Source organism: Oreochromis niloticus, linkage group LG8 (genome assembly GCF_001858045.2).
Source record: "Oreochromis niloticus isolate F11D_XX linkage group LG8, O_niloticus_UMD_NMBU, whole genome shotgun sequence".
In the NCBI taxonomy this organism is placed as follows: Eukaryota; Metazoa; Chordata; class Actinopteri; order Cichliformes; family Cichlidae; genus Oreochromis; species Oreochromis niloticus.
The window spans coordinates 20,063,674-20,091,254 of NC_031973.2; the positions used below are offsets into that span (position 1 = coordinate 20,063,674).

General features: G+C 39.9%; 1 protein-coding gene across 3 annotated transcripts; it reads right to left on the reverse strand.

The window, feature by feature from the left end:
* Positions 1-105: 105 nt before the first annotated feature.
* Positions 106-27,581, reverse strand: itga3b (integrin, alpha 3b). 3 transcript variants are annotated; one of them, XM_005448171.4, is made up of 26 exons: positions 27,168-27,579; positions 13,993-14,120; positions 12,967-13,049; positions 11,833-12,073; positions 11,565-11,657; positions 11,220-11,424; positions 10,589-10,782; positions 10,168-10,256; positions 9,951-10,084; positions 9,507-9,593; positions 9,343-9,410; positions 9,001-9,143; positions 8,682-8,828; positions 8,511-8,611; positions 7,939-8,107; positions 7,684-7,758; positions 7,510-7,589; positions 7,243-7,320; positions 6,708-6,822; positions 6,259-6,435; positions 3,889-4,023; positions 3,504-3,617; positions 2,984-3,082; positions 2,781-2,906; positions 2,549-2,701; positions 106-1,627 (listed from the first exon to the last, which is right to left on the reverse strand). In XM_005448171.4, the coding sequence occupies exons 1-25, from the start codon at positions 27,341-27,343 to the stop codon at positions 2,591-2,593; spliced, it is 3,168 nt and encodes a 1,055-aa protein (XP_005448228.1). In that variant the 5' UTR covers positions 27,344-27,579; the 3' UTR covers positions 106-1,627; positions 2,549-2,590. The 3 variants fall into 3 exon arrangements, with proteins under 3 accessions (XP_005448228.1, XP_019218306.1, XP_005448229.1); XM_005448172.4 differs by lacking the exon at positions 106-1,627 and adding an exon at positions 1,817-2,446 and having other exon boundaries at positions 27,168-27,580; XM_019362761.2 differs by lacking the exon at positions 2,549-2,701 and having other exon boundaries at positions 27,168-27,581.

Genomic DNA, 27,581 nt, shown 5'->3' on the forward strand with positions numbered 1-27,581 from the left:
ATGAATTACAAAAGTTATTAAAAACAATTTCATTACAATAAAAAAAAATGCACAGTAACATAAAAAAGCCAACACCACAGGATGAAAAAAAAAGCTTGTGCATCGTTTTCAGCCCTTCCCTCTTTACTCACAGAGTCAATACAACCTCTTTAGTGGCTACAGTTGCACATCAGAATACAGTACCTGCAGGCTCTCGGGTAACACAGACTGGAGCATTAAAGCAACACTTAGTCCCATCAGAGACTGTTTAATAACAGGCTTTTATCAGCACAGTCTATCATTGGTCTTGCAGGTTTACCTTAACGGGGGCCACAGAGGCCTAGAAACAATCCAAGAGAAGGCTTTCTGTCTTTTAAAAATACAATGAGCGACAGTGGGAGAACAAATTCATTAAAACAGTTAATTTAACGCAACTTGTTACTATATACAATTTATACGTACCTATCTATGCTGGATCGTAAAGTCTCCACATAGACATCATGCCACTAAACTAATCCAGTGTTGTGACTCCCTGTATGACATTCTTTAGATATGTATGTTAATGTACTCGCCTAAGATGATGAAATAAATAATAGTCAAGTTTACTCCCTGACTAAATCGACACGCGGACACGAAGCTATTGCTTTTCAACTTGTTACAAACCTGCTTTCGGCGTTCACTGCTGTGGAATTCAATGCAGGAAATTACAGTGTATCCGCTGGGGCTGTTTAACGTATTACAAGTATTACTCACCTATAAGTACAAATCCTGTTTCCCTGAAAACAGGCAAACAATGCAAGTACATAACCTGAACAATATATAATGTCACGTTCTGCATTTGAGGCTAGTGCCAAAACCATTCCAACGGAAAGTCAGGGTACATTTGACGTGAACGTTCACTCATAAGAGAGCGGCTGCTGGTCATTATGTTCTAAGTGCAGGGGTTGAAAATGATCTACAAATCAACTTATCTTGATTTAAATCCCTAACAGAGTCACTGACTCCTGACCACAAAGTGATAGAAGCAGAAAGGACATTTACAATCACAGATAAGATATATACACACTCAGATTAGATATGGGAATAGGCACGGTGTGAAACAGCACAACAAATGACGAGCAACATTTCTCAGAAATTTTAGAAAAAAAAAAGATATAAAAAATACACATACAGAAAAAAATTTCAGTACATTAGCTCATACAACACAATCAAAACCAGTTACATTTGTATGCGACACAGCTTCTAATGTACAATGTACATGTGCATTCACAAGCGCTTAACAAGTTACAATCTCTGGAACAAAATGTTCAGTGTATTGCACAAAAAAAGAGTCTATAAAAAATAAAACCATTAAAAAAAATGAATGCACTATCCACAGTTGGTCCATGTTGGTCCACGTGGCTCAGTCTAGCCCAGGGTTTTTTGGCCTCTTGTCAAGTCTATTGTGACACTGAGCGGTTCAGGGTTTAAAACAAAGGCCTCAGTAGTAGTAATGCTGCATCTCTGTCCAACTTGTGATCCAATACTTTTTCTGTGGCTCCTCGGGCTGAAACCCCAGATTGAACTGATAGCGCTCAGCCCGGCGAATTTTCACTCCCTGGTGCTTTGGCATTATTCTGTAGTAGATGGCTCGCTTGAAGAAGCCAAGCTAGCAGGAAGAAAAAAGAAAGGAAGAAGGTGACATTAAAAAGTTTGAGAGCTGAGTTTTTTAATGGCTTAGGAAGAAGATTTAGGATTTAGAAGCTGGGGAGATTCACGCTGACAGAGACAGAAATGCGCACTACCCTGCTGATTAAGGGAGGATTCACATTTGTGTGTTCCTTTAAGGTATATGCTGTTATACGGATACCTTGGAAGTCAGATGTCGAAACTTGGGACTGATGTCGCTTCCAAGGTGACTGCATTCCCGTTGTAAAATTGGAAAAAACACGTAAAAAATGGATTTGTTTTGCCTCTTAGCAAGATAGAGCCATTCATTCATTTATTTAACCAGTCATACATACACAACGGTGGCAGCAGAGATCAAATGTTTTACATTTTTGCTACTGTTTTTCTTCACTGCCGCCAACTGGGAACTCTGAAATTCCGTCTTCCAACTTAATCTGGAATGCACTAAGAGTTGCTGGTGCAATCATCAAAGTGGAATCAAACAATCAGTCCCAAGGTGAGCTAACAGAGCTTGAATGAGCATTTAAACAAGCTGTTACTCTCTTTGTTCGTATGCTACATGGTGATTACTTATAGCAAGCATAAATGTCACCAGTTACATGCCAAACAACAAGCTGTGCAAGCAACTTCCATCTCTCTTAATAATATTATTTAATTGGTTAATTTTTCTCAAATATTCAGCAAAAGCAGCACAAGGAAAGCCAGGCAGTGTATATACATATATGTGAATCCTCCCCAAGATGGAAAAGAAGTAGTGAAAAAAAGTTAGCCATACAGAGATCAACAGTGCAGCGTTAGCCTGCAAGGAAAGCAGTCGAAGTGGTTAGTTGAATCACATCCCAAACTCGGTGCTGCCACTGACAGTATCTACAGAAAAATCCTTTCAAAGGGGTGTTTTTACCCAAAAGCCCCAGTGGTGTATGCTGTTGGGAGACACGGGGCCTCAGTAGTCCTCAGTTAGCCTCTCTGTCTCAGAGGGCTGGATCTTCATCTCAGCCTTCTGAGCCTTGGCCTCATACATCTCCCTCCTGCTGGCTCTCTGGAAGAAGCCACACTGGAGGAAGGCGCATGAATTCTGGGGTTAGACTAATGTGTCAAAACAGAGGTTAAAGCTCAATGAAACACAATCTCACCTTCCATAGTATAAGAATGATGATTCCTAGTAGTACAATTCCTGCTACAGCTGCAGAGATGATGATCCACAGGGGAAGTACATAGGGCGTCTCCACCCTTTCCTCTGGTTCTATTTGTACTGTGAACTACAAGAAAAGTGAAGAATGTAATATATTATCATATCATAAGCAATATTTTCATTTCATTCATCATCATCACATACCCAGGTCTTCTGACTCTCCATCTTGATGTTTGATTGATTATTAATAAGCTTCAGTGTGGCTTGACCTTTAACTTCAACTACAACTGCATCGGAATAGTCCTGTAGGCACACACAGATACAACATCAGAACATTTTCCCAAAAGTCAGGGCATAGACAGTAAAATAGGATTGTTATTTCAATCTGCACTTATTTATATTTGGTCATATAGCTCTTTTCTGGAATAAACTCCTTCCACATGTATACAAGGAAAGCATGCAGTGGTTAGGAAGCACCTCCCTGCCCTTCTATTTGCAAACATGGAAATCCTGAGGCATGGACATGCCAGAGAAGAACACAGACAGCAGATATCACAGTGATCAAGTGAGACACAGCATGAATAGAAGACAATGTGTTAAAGTGTAAAGAAGCTTACACAGCACCTTGCCAAGTGAGTTTTTGGCCTACCAGATCTAACAGTACACTTGATATATAATAAAAAATCACCATGAATCTGCAATATATATTAGCTGGTGAGCTCACCTCTAACATTGTACTATTCCACAACCGGGATTGGACATAAATTGTGGCTGAATCTGAAACACTGAGCAGCGGGCAGGTAAATGTCACACACTTTGCTGTCTCCTTGGAGCATTCCTTTAACAGACCATAAGAAAGAAACTCTATTAGAGAGTGAACAGATACTGACACTTAAGACTAGATTTAAAAAGAAAAATCTACTATCTACAATGGATGACTCAATTTGTATATTAAATGTTAATCCTACCGACGTTGGTATTTGCCACAGTGTGAGGGGGTCAGTCCACTTATTTTGAAAGATATTAAATTCTGTACACAAGACTCCTCACATACATACGTCGCACATATACGCATGATTATGTTAAGGGAATATAAAGCTAGCACTTACCAACAGGTACTTCTTTTTGGGAGTAGAAGACAGTGTGACTGCTGCCTGTGGCTCAATAATATTTGAATGGGTCACGTCATTCACACCTTCCACTCTAACCTGTCGCTTAGTACGCTTAGGTCTGCTCTCTGACAACTGCAAGATGGGAGAAAAAAAAAGAAGAAAGAAAAAGGAAGAAAAAAAGAGGAAACAGAGGAGACAGAGACATTACATCAGAGGGTTAATTACTGGGTTTGATAAAGACATTACTACATTTTTCTCAGAATAGCATTGTCATTTCAACTGTCTATATATAGGCTGCAAGCACTATGGCTTTCTATTTGGGACTTTGTGAGGTCTGTGTGTGGCGACAGATGTTTTTTTCCAAAATGTATTTCTGAACAGTGGTTTGGCATTTAGACCATTTTCACACCACTTTTCTAAAATTGACATTTATTCACAATGCTCTGACTTGAGTTCACGCTGACATCGGCTTGAGCAACACACGTAACAAGTCAATGACCCACCTAGCTCAAGGAATTTATGCTACTGAATTTCTCAAAGGTTGATAAAACAGTCTATACAGTGTGTGAACTAAGTGAGTAATGTATTTAGAGGTAAGGTTCATGGGTTTAAAATATATCTCACAGTTTATGGTTCAGTACCTAATGTTTGTTTAAAAAAGTAATGATAAGCCTTGGATGTACTTTCTGTTTAGTGCTAATGAGTAAAAGCTAGCATGCTAATGTGCTAAATAAGGATGGTAACTGAATTAAACATCTGCTAAACATAAGCACTTTAGCTTATTTGGATGCTGATAGAATTTAACTCAGAGTATATGTCATATATTTAACTTTCAACTGCTGTTTAATTCTCTGCGTCTTTTGACAGTGCCAAGGAGACTATGGAGTTCTCCTTGTTTAAATACCGCAGTCATTGGTCAAACTATTCTTGACACTATCACTTCTGTTCTAAACCTAAACAATGGCTGAATGAAACCGTTCGCGGTGTCAGATGAGACTGCAGGAAAGCAGAACATCAACAGCAAAAAGTAAAGTACAACTGTTTTTTGATATTCTTAAGGGAAACTTCACGTTGTTATCAAAGAACTGTAAAAGCTGAAAAAAACCAAGCAGATAATATTTTTAACAACTGTCACAAACACTTAGTGAAATGAACTCTTCCATTAAAATCCCTCAACTTAACTCATGACACGTTTCAACGAGGCACACCGTTTTTTGTTTTTTTAGTTTCAGTGATTGCTATGTGGAGTTCCCCAAGGTTCGATTCTGGGGCCAGGCTTTTTTTCCCTTTACAACCTTCCCCCTAAGGTCCATTTTAAAAAGACATGGCAGCTCTTTACACTTTTATATTGATAATCATCAAATTAACCTACCCTAAAAAGGTCTTTAAAAAACACAGAGTGTTTCAGGGACATCAAACCCCTGCTGGCTCTACATTTTTAAATATTCAATGACAGTAAAATTGAGGTCGTGATACATAAACCCAGTGATTCTGGCTCAGTGGAACCTTATATTAAGCCCACTGTAATCAACTTTGGAGTTCAAGTGAATTGTGATTTTAAACTGGATAAACATATGTCCATAAATCTACAGATTTATCCATCGTCAGATCACTTGGTGATTTTGAGAGAGTTATAGAAGCCTTAATTACAACTCAACTCGACTATAAAAGGCACACTGGTGTAACTCAGGCCTCCCTCTCACATCTACAGTTGCTTCAAAAAGCCACCCCATGCCTCCTTCCTGAAAATTGAAACAAGAATACTTCCTCTCCCCTGTTCTGCTCTCCCTTCACTGGTTTCCTGTGAGTTTTATGATTGATTTGAAGATTTTATCTATTTTATTGTCTCTTGTCGCTTTGCCATAATATCTTGCTCACCTCATAACACCTTATGTCCCTTCAAAGTTACCAAACTCCATGGTATGGTTGGCCAGCAGCCTTCACATTTTTAAAATAAATCATAAAACACATCCCCTATCTCCTTCGTTTCTAACCTGGAGTGAGAGCTGTACATGATGGTGATCATTTTTTATTCTTGATTTTTAAGGTCTTGTACGGGTTTATTTGTATATAAAGCGTATATATTTTAATTATGTTCTTACTGTGTGAAATTAATATTTTTGGTCAGTTTTTAATGTGTTTTATAAATAAGGTTGCATTAGACTGAACTGGATTGAAAGTACAGCTATACCTATGTATGGCTTCACAGAGAGGCTAGCACAGATGTTGATCAAGTTTTTGAATGTCTTAAAAGTTTGATTTGTGTATTTTTTGTTGCTGTTAAGTTTTTGTTTTTGGTCTTACTCTGGGTCATCTTCACAGATATCACACATCATACGTTTCAAAAAGTGTTAAAAAGAACCTTACAGTTAGGTTAAGCATGTTGACCACATTTCCAGGAGGTTTACACTCCGTTTCAGAATCCCCCTGAACAACAATCTTCGTCAGGTACAGCAGCCACTTGCCGTTTGCTACCTCATAGGGCCACTCAAACTCCACAGCCAGGGTTGCTATGTCTTGCAGCGATTGTCCCATTGTGTTCAACTAGAGGTGGAAGCAGTCAGAAACATTAAAAATAGAAGTGAAATACATCAGATGGTATGAAATAACAACATGGTGACTGTAACTCCTAAACAGTATCCACCCCTGCTCACACTTAAACCACAAACCATGGCTGACACAATAATCCACAGCCGACGCAATATTAAACTTCTGAAGTCCTGGCTTCAAAGACAGGGTGGGGATGATGGAAATGTGGGTGAGCAACACGCATTATAGATACAATGTACAATCTCTGTGTGGTAAAGATGACTCACAGAAAAGGTGAACTCCACCAGACTGCCCACGTTACTCGTGTTGACCATGGATGACTCGCCCATCACTGTCCCACCAAACTTTACAGTTTCCACCTGTGACTTTGCACTGGATACGCTAAAAGACAGATATGTTTCACACAGTGCAAGTAAACAAACTATAAGGAGGGTAATATGATGCACTGACCATTTTATTTATCTGCTCTTTATGTACAACAGAGGTTCTCAGATTTTTTGATGACCGAGTACCAATTTAGGGAGATGGTTGAGTGTAGCACAAGAAAGAACCCTCCCCAAAAAAACCACATAAAGAAACCTAAAAGGTCCTCTAGGGGCACAGGAGACATGCCTAACCTAACAGATGTATAAGAGATATAGTAAATGCAATGCATATACTTACCATGATGCCTGTGATAATCTGCATAGTCAGTAATTAGGTGGTTTACGTGCTAAATACCTGTATTACTTTGAATTTTTCTCTGTTACTGAGAACCCTGAATGTACAGTATGTCATGAAACATTTGCGATTGGGACTTACAAGCTGAAGACGGGCTTAATGGTGTTTTCAATCAGCAAGGCCATAGGAACAGGCATTAGGTCACTCTGCTCACTAAGACTGGAGAAATTACAACATTGTGCATTATCTTAAAACAGCTTAAAAATTTGAACTTCATTAAAAAAAAATGCAAAAAGCAGAAAATGAACTTTATTATTATATACAAGAGTATTATATTTACTTGTTTTCCGTGTATAGAATTAAGCAGGAACAAAATACAATGTGCAACCAACATTATAAAGCCCTTACGTTGACAGCAGCAGCTGACACTCAATCTGTCGTGTGTGTAGGGTGATTCCTGATGTCTCAAATTTGAGCAGGAAAGACACCTATTAATAAAGCAATGCAAGCACATGAGAACTGTTGCAAACCCAACTGACCAGTATAAAAAGATAACAATAACTGTCAGCTGTTCAAACCTACCTTTTCGTTTTCGCTAATTGGGTTCCCCACCTCACAAATGACTGTATCAAGAAGAGTGCACTCAACTTTGTTATTCTAAACACAGAAGTAATAAACATAATTAGTTTTAATTTTAAAGGAACTGACATGACCAGAGATGTGGCTAAACATGACCAAACCAAACCAATACAGTGTGCATCTTGTAAGAAGAGTAGCATTAAAAAACAAAGGAGATTTAAATAAAAATGGGCATCTTCTGCCCTCCAGTGGACCTACCAAAGAACTGACACTGGCATATTTCAGCACATCAGGGATAGTGACATTGAGCACGACTCTGTGGGCGTCTTCAGCTAGCTTCCCTTCAGATTGATAGTTGGTAACATTTACCGCAAGCCCTATTTTCTTTATGGAGCTGTTGAACTGGAGCACTTGAACTTTGCCCTGACTGTAGAGGAACAACATGTATTAGCTTTGTTATTTAATGATTATTTTGCTTGACTAACACATATATGACATAGCAATAACAAAAACAAACAAGAAATATGGCTAACGATGGCTAAAGTGCTAAAATGGACCTTTCCAATGGGAGTCCATAAGCAAGGGGGAAACCTCACAGTTTCACACATTTCACACTTCACTTTGTTTTCTTTGAGCTACTGGTAAGCTGGTACTGGTGGTAGCTTCATATGCATCATATATATATATATATATACACACACATGAGCACTGCAACAATCTTCTAACCTAACTGTGCAAGCTAACTAGTGTATTTTAACCTTTAAAAGTCAGCTTTGTGTCTATACATGAATGAGTCAAAGGATGCTTGGTTGCTCACTACATAAATTTACCTGGGATAAGGCTTTTCTTCATTTTCTTCAACAAACTTTGCTGTCAGTTGCAAGTTACTGGTACATTTGTTGTCTAAGCCACACGCCTTTTGAAAGTGAATCTGCAGGAAATAGAATAAGCAACATCATATCAAATCTTACAAGGGGACACTGTAAATGAAGACTCAGTACCTCAGTTCTTTGGCTGGATTTCTGCTCCGGGCTCAAAATTGGGAATAAGTCCAGGTTCTGTGGGTTTCGTCCGGCTCTAGTTTTTGGTTTGTGTATTGAGAAGTTGAGTAAAAAGACCACTGGTTCCAGTTTGTCCCTCACAGGTTCCTGTGAATTAATTAAAAAGTTTCTTTTTGCTTGTCTCAGTAAGCACAGGACTATCAGGTAGCCACAGTTTATTTGTCCTCACCAGTTACTCAGCAAGATGATCATTTGCAAATAACACAAAATGCACGGCTCAGTCAATACAACATCTGCAATATTTGTGTTGTGCACTTACGACTACAAACAGCTTGAGAGTTTCACACGCAGTTTTGGAAGATGTCATGGTCAGGTTGCCAGCGTAAGTGTTGATATCATTCTGAAAACGAACACGAGAGCTTCCTCTTCTCTCCATGTCGGCCTCTACCATATACATCACCGCTTTACAGAGTAAAAACAAACAGAAAAGATTCAAGCAAGCTCATGCAGTAAATAAAGGCTTTTTTTCTTACAATATAAAGAATTTGCATGGTGATGCACTTGTTTGTAAGTTGGAAACATTGTTCATTTGAAAAAAAAAAAATTGAACACGGTAAGTTGTGTGAAACAGGATCAATAATTTATCTAAAGAAAAACTTACTGACAGATTTCTTGAAATTTGTATTTCCGGTGCTTAGAGTGAAAGACATGCACAGAGTAGCTGTAATGCTGTGAAGCACAAAGAGAAAGAGAAGAAGAACTGAGAGCTGAAAAAACACTCAAAAAGCCAGTTTCAGAATGACATAATTTTAGGAGACATCTCACCATGGTTTATCTCCAGAGCACATTTTATCGTCCACAATCTTAGGCTCGACAGTGAAGTTTTTGGTTAAGTGCACAACCGGTCGAGCTCTTATTTAAAAAACAAAACAGAACAAAACAAATAAATGAATCATTATAATAATAATAATATGAGAAATAACTCCATGAATACTGAAAAATAATAGATGTCATAAAATATATATTATATATACACTCACTGGCCACTTTGTTAGGTACATTTGTTCAACTTCTTGTTAATACAAATAATAGTCAGTCGCGTGGTAGTGATCAGCCCACGACCTTCCAGCAGAATAACGTACTATGACACTATGTCAGAAAGCTCAACAAGGACTTCGCTGCACTCAAATGATCCTGAGATCACAACAGAATTGCCCAAATAGCACCTTTGTGTTGTGGTGGAACAACTTTGTTTTTGATTGTGTCTACCTGAGGAGGGCAATGCGATCATCCAGAGAGCCAACTAAGATATCAGGGTAACTGTTATCATCCACGTCCATCCCTCCGCTGATGGAGTAGCCGAAGGTCTGGAATTTTTCACCAAACGTCCTACCCATAATGGTCTGCAGAGGGAGTCATTGACACAGCTTTTTAGAAGAGTACTTTGAATAAAGTTTTTAAATGACCACAGAATGTCAGACGTTACCTGACTAGGCTCCTTTGATATTCCCTTGTTGCTTCCCATCCATATGCAGACCATTCCTGTCTGGTGGAATGGCGCTCCAACAGCAAAGTCTGGAGACATTAGTTTAACAGTTAAACAAGTGCTGGAAGCATGACAAGCAAAGATGCTAGAAAAAAAAAAACTAGGCACACTTTGTGTATGGGAAATATTTGTCCTCTAGGTGGCAGCAGAGAATGTTTTCAGGACTCATTTGAAACACAACAAGTTAATTACCTCTTGTTTGCAGCTGAAATGATTTCAAATTACAGAAATATTCCTTTAGCATGCTTTATGCTCACACCACGGTTTACCTGTGGTCCGGTGCACCACTTTGATTTCACTTTTTTAAACTAGAATATTATCAGATGTAGGTCCGAAAGAGATGCTGTGTTCATGGTCATACCTTGGAATCCGTCTTGGTTGATGTCGCCAATGGCGGCCAACGCAAGGCCGAAGGCAGAATCAGATGGGCCTTTCAAAACCATTGAGGCGGTCTTCTGGAAAAATCCATTCTCGTTCATGAAAATGTACACTGCTCCCCCCACTTCATTCTTACGGTCAAAGTAAAAGGGGGCACCCACAATCAGGTCATTCCAACTAGAATATGCAAGACAAAAATCCACATAAGCATGTAAATATAAAAAAAACATACACATGGCTACGTATAGCTAAACATTCAACACAAGTCACCAAAGCTATATTAACTGCTTCTCAAGAGAACTTTCTACCTAGAATCCTAATGCCCAACTAGATTTCTAGATAGAGAAACACCTGATTGCTTCATAATTTCAAAATGAATCCCTCATCCCTGCCACAGAAATTCACTATTATCATCAGTGTTGAGACACACACTGCTTCACTGTTATGCACCATATGCATAAAAAGGCAAATCATGGCCAAAGAGCATCTTTGATTCCAACTATGTGTACTGTGAGAATCAAACACAGAATGACGGTCAATATATTCTAAATCTATGTGAAAAAAAATCATTGTTCATTTCCCCACAGTTACACTCTCTTGGTGTAGAAACGCACCTGTCATTGTTCAGATCTGTCACTGCCAGGCTGTTTCCAAAGTAGGAACCCACTTGTTCCCCATGGATGATCTGCTCCAACAAAAGCTTTGCTTGAGTTTTATTTCCAAAAATCACAGCACCCTTGGACTCATATCTGGGAGCCCCTGTCACCACTGTCGAGTCATCATAGCTCAGCAGCTTCTTTTCTTCGAGAACTGAATAACCTGTAAATGAAAGTGCTTGAGAATCAGAGATGCTGTTTTTGACAATTGCTCATCTGACGGTAGGGAGATTGAGAGTGAATCTTACTAAGGTTCCCAATGATTTTCCATTTGAAATGTCACAAAGATACAATAACACTTACCTATATAACTATATGCTTTATCTAGACTTCCAAAGTTTTTTTCTGCATTGTTCCAGGGCTGTTGTGCATCTATCTGTATCACATGAGCATCTCCTTTAAAACAAAGCAGAATCACACAACAATGTTAAAATCAGCTTAATACATAATTCAAGAGTATCCAAGACATAACACAATCCAATCAAATCCAACAGACTTGCACAGAGTGCAAATAATGAGTAACCCCATTATTTCAGCAGTAGGCAAAACAGGTTGACTCGACAGTTCCCACCTTGCCAATTGTAGCTGCCTGGAGAGCCTAAATAGACATCAGTTTCCGATATAGTGCCTGAGATGCCCATGTTGCACATGCCGTCCAAGGTGTGGTCGTTGTTGGGATTGCAGACATCATAATTTTCTTTCTGCCACTCATCCTCTTGGTCAAAGGTCAGGTCGTTACTCCTTACATAACATTTTCCTAACATCCGCCACTGATTCGCCGACATAACCTTCACATATCGATGTCCGCATGCCTGGAGACCAGAGAAAGTATTGAAGAAGTGCAGTGTGTCATATCAGAAATTGACAGTGCTTAAACTGAGGTCAATTCAGTGACTAGGAAAAACAGCTTCAAGTAAACTGAAGAATCTCAAACATCAATACAATGAAACCAGTGTCGCTGCTTTTTAATTTACAGAATGGAAACGGTCCTCCCTTTGAGCAGTTACACGAAATAATCAGATATCAATTTTAGCCTTCTAAAAGAAGTTTAAAGAGTCAAAGATGTTTGAAACATGCTAATATTAATTTCTTCCTGATAAAAGAGAGTTTTTCTGTCCCACGGTCACCAAGTGCTCACTCATACGGGGTTGTCTGATTGTTGATGTTTTCTCTGCAGGGTCTTTTCCTCTTACAATATAAAATCCTTTAAGATCACTGCTGTTGTGATCTGGTGCTATTTAAAAATAAATATATAAAATATATATATATAAAAAATAAATGCATTAATATGTATGATAGAAAAATAAAAACATGGAAATTACACCAATTAGTGCTTGAACAAAAGCTGAAACATATTGACAGATTAGGAACAACATGCTGTTAGTTTCCCCTCACTGAAAGTAAAACGTCTTCTCCAGTATATCGTAATTTTCTAAAATATTAAAGTAATTTTAAAAAAATCTCTTGATCAAAATATAACTTCGCCCTAAACATGACACATTATTGCATTTTCTCCCTGTGTGTATCATCCTGTCTCAGGTGTGTGTGTGTGTGTCTACAGTAATTAAACATTGCAACCAGTCAAATGTGTCATCGCTTAAACTAAATAATAAAACAAAACATCCTGTGTGTCAGCTCACCCTGCCTTGTGCACAATATCACCGGTAGTTTTGACTCATAGAAAGAAAACAGGAAGTCATCTCACCAACACGTGTCCATCTGGCTGGCCCCTCTGACTGGCCACTGTCACACCCAACCACATGCCCTCCACCATCTCAGAGGTAGTTGCTGTGGATGTGTCATAGGAGGTAGGTTAATTATTAAGGCAACTGTTTTAATTTGTCATCAGACTGGTGCTGACAGGAAGGTCATTACAGGTAATTACCTTTTTTTCTGCTTTATAATGTTCCCTATTTTACTTCTTGTTCTTTTATTTCAATTTCCCATCATATACTAATCAAATCAAACCAGCATGCAGTACAAAATCGACCATTCCAGACTATTTATTACATTAAAAGAAACATTCAGCATGGCTATGGTGATCACAGTCATCAGAACACCTACTCAAACTGTAAATGCAAACCTTCATGCAGCCTGGATCATGCCCTGACAAATATTAACCACAAAAATGTGCTGGGACTGCAGCAGCACTCATTCTAACCTCAACATGAAAAGTGATTCAGAATCCTCTTATTATACCATTTACCCCTAGCTTTGCATGGGGGAGGGGTCTGTCATTAAATAACAGTCTGTTCATGTAAAGGTGCACAAAATAATTCCAAATGCTCCAAAGGATGCTTGATGATTTTACTGAAATGATCTGACACAGTTCTATAGTCCTTACTGTAAAAAGAGGAAGCTAGCTAGTGTTCATTTAAAGGTTAATATTTTTTGTTCCTCACATTAGTTACATCCTTTTGAGGCCCTGTGCTGGGGAAAACCAGTTTTAACACATGAAGTTCACTCAGGGAGTACAATCCTAAATAGAGTTTAGCTGTGAATCTCCTATAGCTGGCTAATTGTTTGGGGTTTTTTTGTTTCTTTAAATTTGCTTTTGTTGGAGATCTCTGCTTTTGCCGTTTCATTTTGCAACACCATCTGTTACGTTTGCGTCAAATCTATGGAAGTGCTATACAAAATATAAAATCTCTTAATGGAACAGTTCAGAAACAGCTATAACACTGCAACCATGCATCCCCTTCATCGCATCAATGCTTCGCAGTGATCTTACTCGAGGTAACCAGGTCCATTCTGGAGCAGTCAGTGGTGTCGGTGGTAATGGGACAGAAGTAGACGCCGCCTGTTTCATTGACTTTCGGTAGAGATTGTGCTTTTTCTTTGGGTGCACCTATAAGAAGCCTACAAAGGCACAGAGCAACACAGAAAGAACAAAAACACAGAAAGAACAAAGAAAGAAAAACAGAAAGAAAGAGATAAACAATGTTTGAAATCACAATGGAAGTGTGGCACAGTGTTAGACAAAGCTATGACACTATCAGCAACGGTTTATCAGATAACCTTCTAGACACAAAAAAAACACACACCATGCAGCTTAACCAGGCAATCATTTATATTTCACCTCTGCAATATTCTTGATATTTATAATTGAGCTACTTGTATATATTACAGCTGTTTAATATTTTGTAAATGTTGTAACATATTGTATTATTTAATTAGTTCAGTCTGTTACTGTTATTGTCTTGGAGGAACTGTAACCCACATTATTTCCTTAAGGATTATGAAAGCATTCTGATTGTGATTAATGGCACAACTTTTATGCACAGCATTTACCCTCTTAGAGAGTGTGTGACGTGACCTGAGATGTTAAGATTCAGGGTCTAAACACACAAAAAAAGCAGACTCATTTCACATGAAAAGAAAGAGTGAAGTAGTCGGACCATGACCTGGGACAAGCTTGGGCAGCGTACACTCACATGCACACACCCCTACGCACGCACACACACACACGTATAGAGAAATTAGCTTCTTGGTGATAGAACGGCTCTTTTTGTCCACTCACCGAGACACTCCCTGCATCTGCACCTCTTACCGCACCACAGAGCTTTGAAGTAAAAGGGATTACTGCTCTCTGAGGCTCTGCGCAGGAACACACCATTTACCGCCAGCAGAAGATTTATTAGCTCCACTTTGTAGGCGAAAGGTGTGGACAAGCTAGTTTACAATATGTGAGCGAGTGACATACGCATTAAAAATAAAAGCACTCAGTGCTTTGGTCAAAGTGGGTAACACAAGCATGTCATTCTTGTCATTTAAGCGTCCTGAAAATGATTTCAGTGCTGTCAGTGTTGACAATGAGTTATCAGTATTGTGGGAAAGAGTAGAAAATGAAAAATAAGTAAGTCAAGATGTTCATGATTGTTGACCTACTAACTGCGAGTATAGTGGGAAGCCAGCTGTCTCTCTTATTCACACTGACAAGTTAGAATAAATAAAGGTCCCAAATGTAAAGTTAAAAATAAGTCTTCACAGTAAAATCACTGTGCTTTCAAATCCCACTTTCTCCCACGAGTCAGCCTGGGATTACTCCAACTTGGGGAAAGATAATTTCTCCTAAAAGATGAATCACAGCAAAAGGCTGTGCCATGGTAAAAACTGGAGGTCTGAAGACAAAGTGGGAAATCGCTGAACAGGGTCTGTTAGCACTTGCTCTTGGTTAGTCATACCTGATTAAACACTACTCACAGGTTCAAACACAGTGAGCCCATGTACCAGGCTCCACCACTCCACCAGAGGCGTCTACATATATACACACATTCACAGTGATATCAACATTAACATGCCCCTATAAACATTTACAATCTTAATCTGATTGCAGGGCTAAGCATAGACAAAATTATTCCCTCTTTGATGTCTCACCTGAGCATGCAGAGTCAGACATGCAAATTAGTCACATGGCCCGACTTCCACTGATTTTAGATCAAATTACTCTAAAAAGTATATGAATTGTGGCACATAAGCTGACAAAACACTGAACTCAGATCAGACGCTGTGGCACACTAATTCCTTGACATTAATCAGATATGTTTATAGGTAAGTTGAGACATCATCTCTTTCCTTTTATGAATGCAGTATAACAGCACCGGCACCGGCACCAGCACAACCACTTCTCAATATGACGACAACCACAAAGAGACAAGACGGCTGCTGAGAGCCAGCAGTTTCCAGGTTAAACTGTCAGAGGAGACCTTGGGTGTGGTAATTATTCAGTAATGTGGACAGTAAATAAGATACCACAGAGGTTTGTAGTGGTGAATGGACCTAACAGAAACACGGAGAGGAGTCCCATTCAGTGTGGCGTTGACATTCTTTTGTTTATCTGTGTACATGTCTATGTGTGTGTGTGTGGTCTTACACTACAGATTAACTAAGCCGATGAGAAGCAGGCGTGTAAAGCTGTTGTGTTTTCGAGCTGCAGGACACAGTGTCCCAAAACACTAACTCAGATCTTATTGTAAAGCCACACAAGGCCTCATGGGAGCTTTATCCAAAGCACTCATAAAGGGAACGGCGTCAAGCCGCAGACTGGGCAAACTTGACACACAGATAGCAGTTTGAACTTTTCTCACTCTGAATAGAAATTATGAGGAAGCAGGGTAAGGTACAAAGTCCAGTATTAATCATGCATGCTTTAGGGCATTTGGAAATCTTGGCTAGCAGGGTGCTGGTTGCAGAAAACTAGAAAAAAAAAATACTGTCACCGTCTTACCATCTCAGTGGCGCCATGTGGGTCACCAGTGTTTGTTGTTGAAATTTAACAAAGCTGAGTGATACCATCATATCTAACCCAAGACAGGTTATCAGCTACCTTAGGTTCACGTACGTGCTACATGAACATTTTAAGAATAGGTTGACAAGTCGGCTAACTGACGAATGTTAGATGAGAATCCCACGTGTCAGGCAAATATGAACAATCAATAAATATTTTTTAAATATCATTTGTTGTCAATACTGGAGGATAATATATATCATATATTAGGCTATTTGTCATTAGAGAAAAGTGTTGCAGATCGCAAAATACAAAAGGTTTACTAAAACGCCTTTCTCCATAGCTTCCAGTGTATGCTATGTTGTGTATAGGACTACATAAACAAAAAATTGTACCAGACACACGACACAATTAACCTACGCCTGTTTTTAAAAATAAATGAGACGCAGAGTTAGCTCAAAGGTTCAAAGGGCTGTCTTTATAGTCAACCAGTCTAAAACGCTGCACAAGTCACAGTAATAAATAATGTCTATGTTTTAGCTTTAGTTCGACTGCTAGAAGATTTTTGAGATGATACCAATACATGCTCATATTTTTGATATATTGACCAATATTTATATGTTTTTCTTTCAGGCACATGACATAAACAGATCTCCCTAGCAACATTTATGTGTATTTATATACTACAGATGAATTAGACAGGCTCTAGTTTTAGCATCTTTTCTTTTTAGTCTTTTTTTTTAATCATTTTTTGATCGACTTAAATCCTGCGGTAGAAAATCAGGGAGATGAATGTCCTTCCAAGAGAAGCTCGATCCATGCATTTATGTTCATATTTGGCCCCTACATGTGGTCAGTCAGCTCCAGCTTGTTAATGTATCACTGGGCATGTTTGATTGTTTGTGACAAGCCATAATGACCCTAATCCCACTGAGCAATGTCCCAGTGCTCCCAACAATCAGACTGCCACTGTTCATTTTTAATGTTAACATATAAGAGTAGCTACTTTTGGCAAAAAAAAAAAAGAACAAGCTTATTTTCCAAAATTCCAAAGTTTTGCTTGAAAAATGACCTTGATATCATCATGATTATGGATGCAATGAGGACAATAGTAACTGAAAGTTTTCACTTTTTCCAAATAGTGCAGTACAGAACCATAGACTAAACATCATTACTAGCCCGTCCTTCACATTCCTGATCTTGAGTGAACAACTTGCAACCAAATGTCAACTTTTTTTGATGAACCCACATTTCTCTGTTGCATATGTAACCCTCATAAAATTGGCGTATACCTGATTAACAACGAGGTGACTCGCACCTCATATTCCGTCCTATCCTAGCTGCGTGCTCTCCTCCTTATCGCCTTCCATGTTCATCACCTCCTCATAAACAGGCTGTCAAAGGCCCGGCTAAATGGAAGGGGAGAAGCAGGCAGCTGCATTCCAACTCCAAGGACATGTTGCAATTTGCCCCTTCTGTCTAACAAGTCATTCAAAAGGCTGGCTAAACCAAACATTTACTGTTTGCACCCAGCTAAGGTGAGGCTTAGTTAGGCTGCATTCTTGACAACAGGACTAAAAATCTTAGAAGAAGACAGTTTGATGGACTACTGTATATTTGTGTCAGCCATTAAGTTAAACAAACAGTGGTTCATTTATCTAGCCGTGTTAGCCAGCACTGCCTCGGAAAAGCCTCTAACTTGAAGCAAGAACAGATGAGCGGGAAAAGTCTCTCAACAAACGAGGGGAGCTGCGAGGGAAAGGGCGAAAGGGCTGATCGTAAGCAAATGTCAGAGTCAACACAAACAACTTCTCTTGCAGTTAATTAAAATTAAGCCACGCTCACCTATAATCTTTACCCCCCACCTGTCTATTTGCTGCTAAGATAACACCAACAACAGTGAAACCAGGAAATCCGACTTAATTAAACCCTTTTTGGGATGACATTTCCTTTCCAACTCACAGGATTTTGAGAGATTATCAAGACGAGACAAAGCGCGAGTTAGTCGTGTTTACAGTCAAACTGGCGTCTCATTAAGAATACACACATCTTCACGTTGATCAAGTCGGAGCCGTTATGAGACACGGGATACAGGTGTTTAACGGGCAAATTTGTATTTTTCCCCCCTTAAAGGCCTTTATCTTATATGTGAAGAACAGGAAACATTTAAAAGTGGGTGAGGGAGAGAAACCGTCACAAAGAGATTCAGATGGCGGAAGGAAAGGTGAGCAACACGAAGCAAAGTGGGAAACTTTCTGCCTCAAGCCTGCTGTTCCAGATATAGCTTAAGGCAAGCTGTCTGTCACAGGATTTGACCGCAGCCCTTTTAATAATATTAAAAGTAAACCATGTGCCACCGATGACATGTCAAGTTCTCACAAGTGACACTGATTTTGCACAGCAAACTGAAATTAACTAAAAAAGAGAAGCTATGGGGTGATTGTAGCTCAGTCACCAGTCTGCATGCCAAAAATCCTCGGGCAGGATACTAACCCCAAGTTGAATGTGTGTAAATGTTAGACTAGAAGCACTTCCACAGAAAAACTGCTTGTGTGAATGGGTGTGAGTGAGTGAATGAGGCGTGTTGAGTGCTCAGAGTACAAAAGCACTATATAAGAACCAGTCCATTTCAATTGTCATGACACCAGGTAAAGATTATAATATTGCACAATATTATTGTACGTAAAGTTATACAGTAGTTACAGTAAAACAGTAGTTTTATGAATTATTTTATATTTTACTGTTGACCTGGACCAGCACAGCCATTTTTCACACCAGTGCTGTACTTGGATCGGGGTACAGTGTGGTGACACCATACTGTATCACTCTAACTGCAACACAAACCCAAAATGTACAGGCAAAGATCAAATGCAATAAAATATTATTAATCCTCACTTTTTATCTTAAAAACACAACATCAGTCACACATATAACTGCAAAGTCTCATCTACTGCATCCTCAGTGTTTTTGTTAGTATAAACTGGAGCACCACATCAAACTCCCAGTGATTTCAAGGCAACACTGCCACTTCTACTGAAGAAGAAAATAAATACAGATCATACTAAATAGTGACTCAGTTTGCAGATCGAATTAAGCCTAACGATGAGAAGAGACTAGACACAAGATCTTTTTATGATCTTCTAATGACGTAATGACTTCAGTGGACGATGAGAATCTGTGCTCCACCTCTCCCACCTCCTCCTCTCCTCCTCTTGGGGCATCAATCCCTCCCCCACCCAGAGGGGGCACTCCACCCTTTTCTGGCTGATGACTTGGAGGTGCTAATTCTTATCCCAGCTACTGCACACTTGACTTGCAGAAGCATATCATCTGTGATACATACAGCACGTCATAACCTGTCTGACAAAGATGACAAGGGATGAATCATGGCAGCTTTTAAGAAAATGAAGGTGAATGCAGAATGCCGCATACTCCAGGAAAAATGACAATTTTTTTTTTGTTGTGAAAGGCCTAGTTTGTGGTGAGGCGCTGGCAATAATGAAAAAGGCAAATGTTGAGCGCCGTTACAGTTTGAAACATGCTAAACTTGATGAGTAGAGAGGACCAATGCACTCGCAACTCAAAATTAACCCTCTTCCTCTTTTTGAGTTTGAGTGCTCAAAAAGCATCTTTCACACGACAACAGACTGAGAGCCAGAATATTACCCGTGCAGGTTTTGTGGTGAGTGCAATTAACAGCCAAGAAGCTAAAATCTCATGAGGCTAAGTAACACAGTGGTTATAGACGGAGAACTATATAAAAATTTAAATGGCCCTTCATATATAAAACGTTCCCCATCTCTGCCCTACAATATTACAGACAAAACTCAACAATCAAACACATGGAGAGTGAAGTAGAAAGCACACAGTGCAACATAGGAAGCCCCTCAGCCTCAGCCCATTGGGAACGTTACTTTAAAGTGCAGACTTCACAAAGGCCTGCAATAATTATCCACTGCCGAAAACACATGCACTTGCAAATTCAGCATTCTGACACAAAGGTAGAGAAGAAACACAGAGCCAGAGGGAAGTGGAATGTGAGCGGCTCCTGCCACAGCCAATCAGCATGTGGTACTGCAGCCTTTATTCTAACCTGTACCTGTGTCTACTGAGCTGTGCCAGTATATGCACATAATTGAGCCTATACTTTATATCGGTCAGTGCTAATTATAAGACAAAGCATTTCAGTCATTTCAACATTCATGCTGAAATGACTTTCTTCAGCGAGGAATTTAATGCCTCAGGAAACTAATAAATGTGTAATACATTACTTCTCCGAGTAACTACTCAAACAATGAGTACAGCTGTGATAAATCCAGGTCATTGTACTTTCAGGAAACAAAGAAACTATGTGAGGCGGTGAGCACACACTTTCCATTCATATCATTCACAGTAAGCACGCCTAGTTCTTAACACACTTAATGAATATGTGCCTGCATGTACAGAACAAAGTTGATGAGTCATCTCTGGTCAAACAGTGATGAAAGAGCATGAAGTAGAAAACATGGCTCACAGAGACTCACCTTCACTTTGCATCTCAGGACTTTCATATATTTATGTCAGGGCAGGGCAATTTGGATATGTATATAGATATTAACATACCAGCATGAACAATAACAGCAAACTACAAAAGCCTAAGCCTTACAACTATCATAATGTCAAATTATCTACTTTAAAGATTTACATTCTTGCAATATGGACTAGACTAAGATTAAGCTTCTCTCTATAATGACAAGCATCACTGTTAGTGCATTTAAATGTTTATACAAAAGGGAGAAATGTAGGAATGCACTGCAAACCATTTTCACACATAGCAGACTGCTGATAAACTTTGTTCTCTTTTTTTCACCAGGGTACATTTTTAGTGGAAATGAAATGCAGACGAAAAAGGAGATGACAACAATGTAATACAGTTGAATAAAGAAAAAAGAAAGGCACCTGTAGACAGGCACCCACACTAACAGGGTATCTCAGCTGGACAAACATCCTGTTTGAAAACCACCATCTGTCTTTGGTGAAACAGTAACAGGAGACCAAACTAATTTAGAGCCAGCTCGACAAATTAAACATGGCAGGACATCCCCCTGATGATAAAGAAACTCACTTTTTATTGGCAACAAGTGAAACCTAGTCTGAAGCAGGCAAAGAAAGTTCAGCTTGTGGTTGCAGGTTTGTCTGCTGTCACTGGATGAATAATATCGTCAAGTAGTGCTGCAGGGTGCAGGCCCCCCGAGCTCCCCCCCTCCACACACACACACACACAACTGACATAGAGAAATACACCAATCAGGCAAAACATTGTGACCACCGACAGTTGCGGTAAATAACTGATCTTCTCTTCATCACAGTATCCGTCAGTAGGTGAGATATATTAGCGAGCAACTGAACATTTTGTCCTTAAATAGAAATGTGTTAAAAGCAGGAAAAATAGACAAACGTGAGGATTTGAGCGAGTTTGACAAGCACCAAATTTTGGAGAGGCTGGCCTGTGTTGTCTGATCCAACAGATGAGCTACAGTAGCTCAGATTGATTAAAAAAATAACACTGATTCTGACAGAAAGGTGTCAGAACACACAGTGCATCACGGTTTGTTGTGTATAGGGCTGCATAGTCACAGACCAGTCAGGGTGCCCATGCTGACTCCTGTCCACCACCGAAAGCACCAACAACTGCAACATACAGTAATGGTCCAGTGACCTGGTCTTATGCATCACGTTTTCTTTTACATCACTTGGATGACCGGGTTTGTGCGCATCGCTTACCTGTATAACACCTGGCACCAGGTTGCACTATGGGAAGAAACAAGCTAACAGAGCAAGCTTGCCAAAGCATCACACTGCTTTGGGCAATGTACCATCCTTGGCACGTACCATCTAAATGGACTGGTTCTTATATAGTGCTGTTCCATCCTATCAGAGCACTCAAAGTGCTTCACACAACTTACCTCATTCACCCAGCACTTTTTTCTATGCTCTGAGTGCTTTCTATTTAACATTCACACACATTCACACTCCAATGGCCAAAAGCCACCCCATGGTCTACAATAATACCTAAGCATTGTTGTAGACCATGTACAGTTTCATGGAAACTGAATCCTGTGAAGGTTGTGGCCTCTTCAGCAGGATAATGCACAGTGCCTCAAAGCAAAAATGGTTCAGAAATGGTTTGAGTAGCACAACAATGAGTTTAAGGTGTTGACTTGGCCTCCAAATTCCCCAGATGTCAATCCAATCACCCATCTGTGGGATGTGCTGGACAAACGTGGATGTCCCACCTCGCAAAACTGTTGCTAACATCTTGGTGCAAGATACCACGCTACACCTTGAGGGGTCAAGTGGAGTCCACAACTCGATGGGTCACGGCTGTTTTGGCAGCAGAAAGTGGAACCAACACAATATGAAGCAGGGGTCATAACGTTATGCCTGAACGGTGTACATACAAATGTATACATGTAAACAGGAATACACATACCGCTGGACTAAACCTGACCACGTGCTTCTCAGTGACGCCATACCTCAGTAGTGAACTGTGAAGCCAGAAATCACAAGAGACTGGCAGTATCAGTAAAAGTATTACTATTAAAATGTTGTCCATTGCTGTATGTAAAAGAACAGAAGTAGCTGTGGGAGACATCGGTGGACAGTCAGCCACACAGCTGTAACAGAGCTGACAGCAACCCATGTTCGCGTGCATGTTCAGTGCCAAGTTTCTCTCAGATATTACTCAGCTTATATAAAAGAAGTGCAGGTGTGCATGAAACATCTGCCTTTACCTGCTAATGCCTGGAAATTTTCCAACACCAGATTTTTTTTTTTTTATCTCTCTTTGTTTACATATTCATTTCATACATGTATTTATTTATAAATATTTATTTAGCCTTTTATCAGGAATAAGCGTTGGAACATCCTATATTTATACCAGCACTTATTTGTATTTCACGGACGCACAACAAGTTGCAGCACACGCACACTTCCTAAAAGAAATACCAAGTGTAATCCAATACTTGTGGATCATTTCTCTCTTCAAAGGTGAAAAATGGCATGAAGACAGAGAGGTACTGGAGCATATGGGTTTTTCTAGCTACAGGTAGCTCCCAGTAGCCTGGAGGCTAGCTTCTTTTCTGTGCTGCTGAGGGCATTTATGTAACCGGGAGAGGAAAGAGGGAGGGGATCTCTTACACTTTTGTTAAGATAAAAACAGTCCTCACTGCAGGTATTTCTACTGAAAGCGCCACCATAACCAATCTCCTCTGTGGAGATTAGCAGGAACCTCGAGCCGTGCTGGGATCCATTTCAACATGTTTTTAGAAGCAGTCGTTCACTTTTTGTGCTGCTACACAGAATGCAACTCATGTCATTACCAGCCGATTGGATACAGCGAATAACTGCGTTAAGATCAGGGCCTGTAACTATGGTAAAGGGATTTTATACCGACAGCAGTCGCTCAGCATAAAACCACTTTAACCCCATTTTAACCTACTTGTTACTCCAAGTTACTATTTGATATTCTATTTGAAAATGATTCTGGGTCAGTGTAAAACCTTGCTTGCATGTGATAGACATGAAAGTGTTGCATCGAAGCATGACACTAGCCCTTTGATAGACCTCGTTCAATGACAAAGACCACTATCATATATGCATAAGAAGGAATGTCGGATTACAGTCAGGTTTACGGCCCACAGACTTTTATCACTGATCAGTCCAGTGAACAGTTCTATTGAGTGTGTAAGAGCCTTTACACAGCTCACAATCCATTGCACAATACTGTACTGGAGCACGTAAACGACACAAAAAGTTGTGATAAAAGATTAAAAATGTAAAATCACCGGGGTGTTTTGAGAAAAAGGGTTTACTAGAAAAGTTTACTTCCATCGAAACATATGACGAAAGGTGGCGTATGTTCCTGTGCATGTTCTAACTGAACATCAGATGTGTGTACAGCGGGTGGAACAGTTTAATGTGCACCTCGCAGCAGAAAGGGGAAGGCCCCGTCAAATTAAATCGTTGACTTTCATAGCCTCTGGCTGCTGCAGTCAGACAGGGATGATCCTCGATCCCAGCCACGTCAACTCTGATCAAATATTCATCAGTCAAAAGAATGTGTTATTTTTCCAGCTTTCATCTGTAAAATGAAGCAGTTTTTGATCAGTTTGAGTCAAATATTTGGAGTTTTTATGTGTATTCTCTCTTGGATAATCATTCTCCCTCCTGTCTTGTCTCAACCTGAAACCTGGCAGGTTGTAACTGTGCAGAGAAGAGTAATACATTCCTAAAATACCATAAGGTCAGGGGACTGGAAGAGCCAATAGGTGGCCAGCTGACTGCCCTGTTTCCCCCCCCTTCCCTGAAACAACAGAGAACAAAAAAAAAAAGGCCTTCTCAGGAAAAAAAAATCTCTCTGAGACCTTAAATGGGTGATCCAAACAGAGAGGGGGAGTGGGGAGGGGAATAGTTGGTACAAATTGGCCTCAGGTAGTTCTTGGATTATTTGGGTAAAGCCCATCCCCAACAAGAAGCAATGCCGGTCTACTATTTGGACATGCAACCCATATTCAAAATATATTGTTGAAATTCAGCTCAGCAACCATTCAGTGTAACTGGATAATAACCTGCATCTTAGAAGGTTCCAATTAAAAAAAAGAACAACAAACAAACTCTTTATTCCAGAAACGGGAGTGGAAGCCATTTGGCTCGACTGTTATCCTGAACTCTGACTCACAAGGACAACAAAGAACAGTGTTCTTCTCTGTACATGTCATGACTGGTGCATACATCTTGGTGTTTTTCAGATATTCACACGGCAGTTCTAGCCAGAGAAAATATGTCGCTAAAAGCTGTAGGGTTCATTGAGACCGATGTGCAACCACAAAAGAAACTTATTTTAAAATCCCTTCCTCTAAGACATCACAGACACCAGCACACTGTTATGTCTTTACAGAGTCATGCACTCTTATCGCCTATCAACTCGGCCTCCTATTGTTTTGTGAGCGCCGCTATCTCCAAACCACATATCAAAGCAGGTTTCACTTATGTCTGGTAAGATGAAATAGGTGACATCAACAGCATTGTGCTTTTTCCCCTGCAGATGTGTGCTACACTGCATGCCCACAACATGACATGCCCTGCTGTGTGATGTGAATCTTTACGTTTAAGCAGAAGACGTATTTTCAGTGTGAGATTTAGGCTACAATTATATTAATGTTGCAGTAACGTTAGTTTTTATGGGTTCAACAGAGCTAGCAGCATAGCTAACACTGGCCAATAACCAACACATATGGACTTAAGCTTGGCAGTACAGGAGTATGTTATTCATGCAATTCATGCAGACATATATTTCTTCCCCTTTCCAGTTTTATGCAGAATCATCTAGGTTTATACTTACAGCTCAGACATGAGAATGGGTTTGGTCTTCTAATCTAATCTGTCATTGGATGACTTGAAATGATAAACCTTACATCTAACTTCACTGATAACAGCACAGAGGAAGTGGGCTCTGATCTGAAACGTTTCTTCATGCTTTACTCTTCAAAGCAGAACCACACTGATAACAGCACATTACAAACATGCTGTGTGATCATGGATGCGGACGGATGAAGGGGCCGCTCTAATTGACCGAGTGAAATCCTATACTGCACAGTAACACAGTTTGAGGAGCTCTCATTAGATATGCCACGAAGACAGCAGAGATGTGACATCCCTGAACATCAACAGATACAAAAGCAGTCACTTCCTATGTAAATCCGTGCAAGTGCTCCACACTGGTGTTAAGTTGTTAAGTGTTACAGGCTAGTGAAGAGCTTTAATAGGAAACAATACAATACAGCCAGCTAGATCATCACTGAAAGTTCAATCACAGTGCACTGAAATGCACATCATACTAAAAATGCTCTTATTGTACAGGACTGGCTTTCAAACTAGAGGCATACACGTGGTTTACAAACCAGGAGTTATCTGTGTTCAGAGAATTGTGAATTCTGGTTAAAAACAAGTGTGTTTGTGAGTGTGCCGTTTCCACCAACAGCTGGACCAGCAGCAGAAACTATTAAAAATAAATCTCATCTATTCATTTTAAACAATGCGATTTTCAGTTTCGTTCATTATTGCGGCAATAATGAATAAAAAAGAAAGAAGGAAAAAAAACTGACAGTCAGATAAAACAAAGACTGAAATGTAATTTGTGTAAAAGTCATGTAATATGGTGATCGTGTAAAACTGAAAAAAGAAAAAAACAAAACAAACAGTTTTGCTTTCAAAACAGGTCACATCAGGCCGGACGTGTTATGAGACACGTTTTCTACACGTTGACAGCGCACGGCAAAGATTTATAACGGCGCCGGGTACGAACTTCGTCGAATTACTTCCAAAGAGCGTAGAGCACCTGTCTTATATTCTCACTATACTAAAAAAAATGTCTGCGATGGTTGGCCTAACTAAATCTGCAGACGTGGTCTCCAGCAGGTCGTTTCTCTCACAGGTAGTATGTAAACGCGCGACAGGTGGCAATAAAGCGTCTCCGTATCGTCGTATCCGACTTTTGCGCAGTTAACCGTGCACAGTACGAGGTGAACAGAAAGTGTTGCTTTTCCACGACTGTTTGCCTGCCGACATATTACCTCTAAATTAAAAAAGAAGAAAATATAAAGCAATTTCTGAAAAATGCATTATCCGACTGTACTTACAGATACTGTCTGGAGCCCACCGTCTTCTCATGCAAAGCTACAGAGAACCCAAACAAGCTCCCACTGGTTTTCCCCTCTTTGATCACAGGAAACCGTTCATCTATATTAAATCCAGTGCAAGTTTGCGTATAGTGGCACACGGCCAAAACAGCGCAGAGTAAAAGTCTTTGAGGCATGTTTCCGTTGTTTTCTCCCTTGTTAGGTGCACTCAGCTCTTGCAAGTCCACGATCAGCGAACGAGCATGGGGTCCGGGTGGCAACTCTGCCGCAATGAGCTCCAACAGGTAGGCTGCTGCTTCACAGAGACCTGCCCATTAACAACCCCACTATGCAAAGTCACTGCCTAGGTGTCGGCACCTCATGCTCGCTCTGCCCTGCCCCTAGTGGTGTCCCTCCCTTCCTGTCAGATCTCGA